Source organism: Pseudoliparis swirei, chromosome 17 (genome assembly GCF_029220125.1).
Source record: "Pseudoliparis swirei isolate HS2019 ecotype Mariana Trench chromosome 17, NWPU_hadal_v1, whole genome shotgun sequence".
Classification (NCBI taxonomy): Eukaryota; Metazoa; Chordata; class Actinopteri; order Perciformes; family Liparidae; genus Pseudoliparis; species Pseudoliparis swirei.
In genome coordinates this window covers 16,464,839-16,470,838 of record NC_079404.1, presented here as the reverse complement: position 1 = coordinate 16,470,838, position 6,000 = coordinate 16,464,839, and the positions used below count along the sequence as shown (strand labels likewise).

General features: G+C 39.4%; 1 protein-coding gene across 1 annotated transcript in view; it reads left to right on the top strand.

Moving 5' to 3' along the window:
- The first annotated feature begins 2,424 nt into the window (after positions 1–2,424).
- The window catches only part of mmrn2a (multimerin 2a), a 28,681-nt gene continuing 25,105 nt past the window's right edge, over positions 2,425–6,000 (top strand). The window contains exon 1 of the mRNA XM_056434870.1: positions 2,425–2,681. Coding sequence (XP_056290845.1) covers positions 2,425–2,681 — 257 coding nt within the window. The remainder of the gene's footprint in view (positions 2,682–6,000) is intronic.

Below are 6,000 nucleotides of genomic sequence, written 5' to 3'. Positions count from 1 at the left end.
TATATTAAAACTACTGATGATGACATTTTATTCAGGACTAAATGGGTCTATTTGCTATTTGTTTTTGCAAGGTGTCCTCAGGAAATGGAAATATGTACACTACCGTTCAAAAGTTTGGGGTCACTTAGAAATGTCTTTATTTTTCAAAGAAAAGCACTGTTTTTTCAATAAAGATAACATTAATCCAAAATACACACTATACATTGTTAATGTGGTAAATGTCTATTCTAGGTGGAAACGTCTGGTTTCTAATGAAATATCTCCAGAGGTGTATAGAGGCCCATTTCCATCAACTATCACTCCAGTGTTCTAATGGTACATTGTGTTTGCTAATCGCCTTAGAAGACTAATGTCTGATTAGAAAACCCTTGTGCAATTATGTTAGCACAGCTGAAAACAGTTATGCTGGTGATATAAGCTGTACAACTGGCCTTCCTTTGAGCTTGAAGTTTGAAGAACAAAATTAATACTTCAAATATTAATCATTATTTCTAACCTTGTCAATGTCTTGACTATATTTTCTATTCAATTTTCAATTCATTTGATAAATAAAAGTGAGTTTTCATGGAAGACACGAAATTGTCTGGATGACCCCAAACTTTTGAACGGTAGTGTATATATATAAAAACTATTATCTTTAATACTTTTCACTGTGCACCATTTTTCTGTAAACCTTTTTTTTACTGCAAAACATTTACACATGCTTGTTTATAATATATAATGTATCTTTTTACATATTACTTTGAAACATTTACTTTCAAAACATTCAACTGAAACGTTAGCCTTTTTAATAATGTTACTATTTAAACTTGTCATTGTTAAATATTAAAGAAAGGAACGATAACGATAGTCAATTCGTGTTTTTGGAGAATTAATGTTAGAGTTAAATATGAAGTGAAAGTGTCAATAATATACATTTAAATATGAAGAAGACATATATATGTGATAAATGTGAAGTTTAGGACAGAGCGGGCCTCCTGAGTGCAGTTCTCCGTCTCTCCACCAGATGTCCTCTGGCTTTCCCTCCTGTCCCGATCACCCGACTCTCCTCCTCCATGCTCACCTGTTCCTCAGTAACTAAAGCTGTTAGACAAATAGAGTGCAGTTAAAAAGTAAATATTTCCCTCAGAGATGGAGGGAAGTAGAAGTATGAAGTGGCAGGAAATATAAATACTCAGTAAGTAAGTAAAATTGTACAGAAGTAAAGCACTTGAGCAAATATAGTTAGGTACTTCCCACTGGTGCTGTCTTGTTGACATATTGTTTTTAATTTTTGCCCTGACCAGGAATTTGATAAATATCCACAAATCTGTAGATATATCAAAGTATCTCTCGTTTCCATCTTCAGTATCCTTCTTGACTTTCTCTTTCTTTGCCATACTTTTCATCTCTCCTCCATCTCTCCAAACAGCTCTGAAACAATCCTCGGAAATGACCCCCATTCATGCAACCCGCCCCAACCCCCCTCCCAGTGGAAAAGTCTCTCTCAGCCGGGACAGGAACCGCCAGCCTTCCTCCCTCTGACTCTTCCTCCTCCACTTCAGTTCACTTGAACTCACCGTAATCCGCCTCACTGTTGTGAAAGAGTCACAGTGAGACGCCTGACCATGTATTTGGTTAAATTGATGATGATTACTGGGTCGAATAACCTCTCATCAATACTTCTCACGGATGGTTTGTTGAAATTCTATCAAAAAATATCTGCTTGTTGAATGAAGGTTTTTCATACTGCATAATGATCAACCTGAATGATTGTGAAGTTTAGTTTCTGTCTCCTGTTTCACGCCTTAGAGCAGCGGAAATGTAAATCAGGGCCTGTGTGGTGCATTTAGTTCACTGCTGCACATTTAATGGTGACATGCTTTAACCCTCAAACAGCCCTTTGAAGAATACCGTCACAGCAGCAAACACACGCACACACACACACACACACACACTCACACTCACACACACAGAAAGGAAGGAGGTCATTTCTCCTGCAGCTCTGGATTTCCTCTGTTCTTATCACTTCCCCAGGATAAGCATGAAGACAGATAGACTAAAGGAGTTTATTAATAAAAGAGGTTAAACTTCATTGTTGCCTCGTTCACACTCCAATTAATCTTTTTTTCTTCCTCAAATATTCAAATACGTTTATTACTCGGCAGATTATTAATACAAAATACAGTCAGCTATTCAGTTATGATGGATTAAGCTACCCAGCAGTATATAGAGTGGTTAGAATGAGCCCTGTATCTTTACCGGCAGCGACGTTAAGTGACAGATTTATAGATGACATATCAAAATATAATGAAGACGGAGCAGGAGAAGCCCGTTGAGAGAGAAGGGAGAGGGGGAGCAGAGTAAAGGAGGTGTGGCCTCCCCCCCACCGCCCCACCCGGCCATTTAAAAGCAGCTGGTGGTCACAGGAGCGTCCACTCGGTGATGTGGAGGGGAGCAGACATGATGGCAGTGAGAGGACTGGTGCTGGTACTGGGTTTACTGGTGAGCGCTCACTGTGAGGTGAGAGCACGAGACCCTGAGGTGGAGGAGGATGAGGAGGAACTGGGAGGAGGAAGAAGAGGAGGAGGAGGAGGAAGAGGAGGTGGAGAAGTGTCTCTCGACCACCTTGAGAGGCTTCATCCCGGGGCGACAGAGACCCCTCCTCTGGGAGAGAGAGGGAACTACCCAGCCCGAACCGGGTGAGTCCAAAGCACCACTCATTCATATCTGTTCTCTGCTTTCAGCGATTTTTCTCTTCCAAAAAAGTTCCATTGAATGGACAAAGCCACGTCAGTTAATCAATAAGTTGATAGAAATGAATCTGTCACTCTTTCAATAATTGATTTATCATCAAAGTCAAACTTTTAACAGCTCCAGGGTCTCAAATGTGAATATTTGCTGATTTTCATTGTTTTGTATATCAGGTAGTCTTGCATAATCATATAGGCCAGGATCTGAAGGCATTGTGTTTTTGGGTTAGGTCAAAGGTCAAGGTTACTATGACCTCACACGTCCATCCCATTCACGTGAGCGTGCTTCTTCAAATCTGTTGGTCAAAGGTCACTGTGACCTCACATATCACGTTTCTGGACATAACTCGAGAATTGTTATGCAAATTAAATGTGTCTCAGAGGGTAAAATGGGGAAATGAGGACATTTTGTACAGACACACGTGTAAACGGCAACTTGACTGGTTGGCGGAGGCATTAAATCCCTGCAAAAGAAAACACTGAATGGCAACAGATGTGTCATAAACATCAGGCACGAGAGTCTTCTAAACACATCATGCGGATGTCTTCAACCATTCACCCAAACAACCAAACAGGCTCGCCTTATAGCACGATACATCTTTTAGAAGTTTATACTTTTAGCGGGGAGGTTGTCAGATTGGATGTTGTTGTCTTAGCGACCGAGGTTTTGAGAACAGAGACACGCAGATAACGGACGAGGAGGAGGAGTGAGTCGACATCCTGTGAGTCGGGCTGCATCACAGTCAGGATGAGTTCAGGGTTTGGTCAATGGACATTTTTTCGATAACGATAAATGAAGAAAATAATCAGCTGATGATGAATAGAAGATTAAAAGAAGCGCGAGTCATATGTTTTTTTCAATGATACTGTTGTGGTTGTTGCAATAAAACTACAAATCCCTATTTTGACCAAATACAACATTGCACACGTGTAATTCTGATACTTATTTTGGCGAATAAGTGCTGTCAGGAATAACGATGTTATGCTCATCAGGCTGTTAGCTGATGGGAACCACTCGTGTAACAAAGGTCCAAGGTACTTCAGTGGGTACAATCAGAGAGAGATAGTGTACTTTTGTTCTACTAGTAACAGTCAAATTCACAGAAAAATACAACAATAAAATACAACACATTTTAGTTGTATTTAATGACATTGAGTTGTTGACATTGAGTTGTTGTCAGTTCCAACCAAAGAGGCATTTCTCCTAAACCTTTCAATTCAATTCAATTCAGTTTATTTGTATAGCCCAATTTCACAAATTTCACATGGTTTCATTTAAATACATATATACATAACTAACATTGAAAGGCTTGAGAAAAGTCCAAAAACGGAAAACAGATTTTAGTATCAGAACTTGTATTTTTCTTCTTTCCTCGCTCATCAATCATCTCGTGACCCTTGAGGTTTATCTGGTGACCCTTTGGAGGGGCCTGACCCCTAGGTTGGGAACCACTGGGCTAAACTTGCTGACTGTATATTTAAACTATAGCTCAAATTCAGTGTGGTGTTGTTTGTGATGTTGAATGTGACATATTCCTTCTTTTTTGGGGGGTTTGGTAATATATGTTGTACAATATACCGACATTATCCTCTGAGTATATCTGTAAACTTAAAAGAGAATATATACAAGTGTAGAAATACTCTCTAACAAGACTTTACTAAAGATAACAAACTATTAGCTTTAAAATGTATTTTAAAGTACCAAGAGTGAAAGTACTCATGATGTAGAATAGCCCACTTCAGAATAATATATTATATATGTTATTGGATTATTTGTGAATGTGTTCATCACTTTAATGTTGCAGGGGGTAATTGAGCTCATTCAATAGCTTTATATACCAGGGTAGTTTATTACTTGATAATAATCATCATGTATTAGTAATAATCTGAATATGCAAAGTAACTAAAACCTTTGACGCGATGTAGTGCAGTAAAAAATAAAGTATTTTTAGGGGCCACGTCAAGTTTTTCAAGGTACTTTACTTAAGTAGAGTATTCAAATAAATGTACTTAGATACCTTCCATCACTGCTCAATCTAAACCCAAAAATATCAAAGGCTACAACTCAAGTTGGTCCAAACAAAGATACAACTATAATCACACACACACACACACACACACACACACACTCACTCCTATTGCATATGAAGCAGGGAGCACTCACATGTTTTGTCTGCCAGCATGCTTATAATAGGCTGGTACCACCCAGGCTGCTGCTGACACACACACACACACACACACACACACACGCACGCACACACACGCACACTGCAGGGCTGTATGGATGCCAGTCTGTCCGCCACTTCAGTCCAGACAATGTCAGTAATAAGAACCTTTTTTACTTTTCTTTATGGCCCTGCAATAGGCTTCTGTTGATAAAAAATCACCAACTGAGTTACAACTTAGATATTACAACTTAGATATGTTCAATCAGGAATGTTGTTAGAATGGACAGCACCAATCTCCTCTATGTTTCAGTACACATTTCATACCTGCACAAGGATGTTCAAGGATCATTTATTATCATTCTGACATCAAGACGTTTTCACCCGTGTCATTATCTTTGCATCTTTTACTGAAGGTGGGATGATGTTGCTTCAGAGGAAATCACAGACTCCACCTGCATGCACTTCCTGTCTGGGATCTCGAGTCATACCTTAGAAAGTTAAAACAAACAATACTTACTAAATGACACTAAAAGGATCAGCTGACTGCTGCTACCAATAACATACAGATATCAGTTGTGCTTGATTTAGCTCTTATGTTGGACATTTCTACACTTTTGTAACACTTTGGGGCAAGATGGTTTTAGACTAAAGGGTACGTAAAGATAAGAATTAAGAATGAGAAAACATTTAAATTGGACTGATTCTGATATTTCGGGTTTCTGAGATCAAATAAGAGGATTAAATGTCTCGAGCGCGTCCACATTGGCCTCCGTCATTATTCTGACCCACATCCATGCATTAGACTGCAGGACTCGTCCGTAGATTAGCTGATAAAATGATCCCCGAGGGCTCTTAACAAAACAACCCTCCATTAGCTAAAAAGACCCCCCTACTCACACACACACACACACACACACATACACACACAAACACACACTTTAAACAGCTGCTTTAATGACATGAACGGAGGTCTTTGTGCGGTTGTGCTGTAATGGAGAGCAGCTTTCCACGTTTGCAGTTGGGGGGGTATACATACTTCAGAGGTCAGACGTCAACAGGTAGTTAAGTGCAGATGAAGTGGAGTTGGAAAAGTGTGTTGT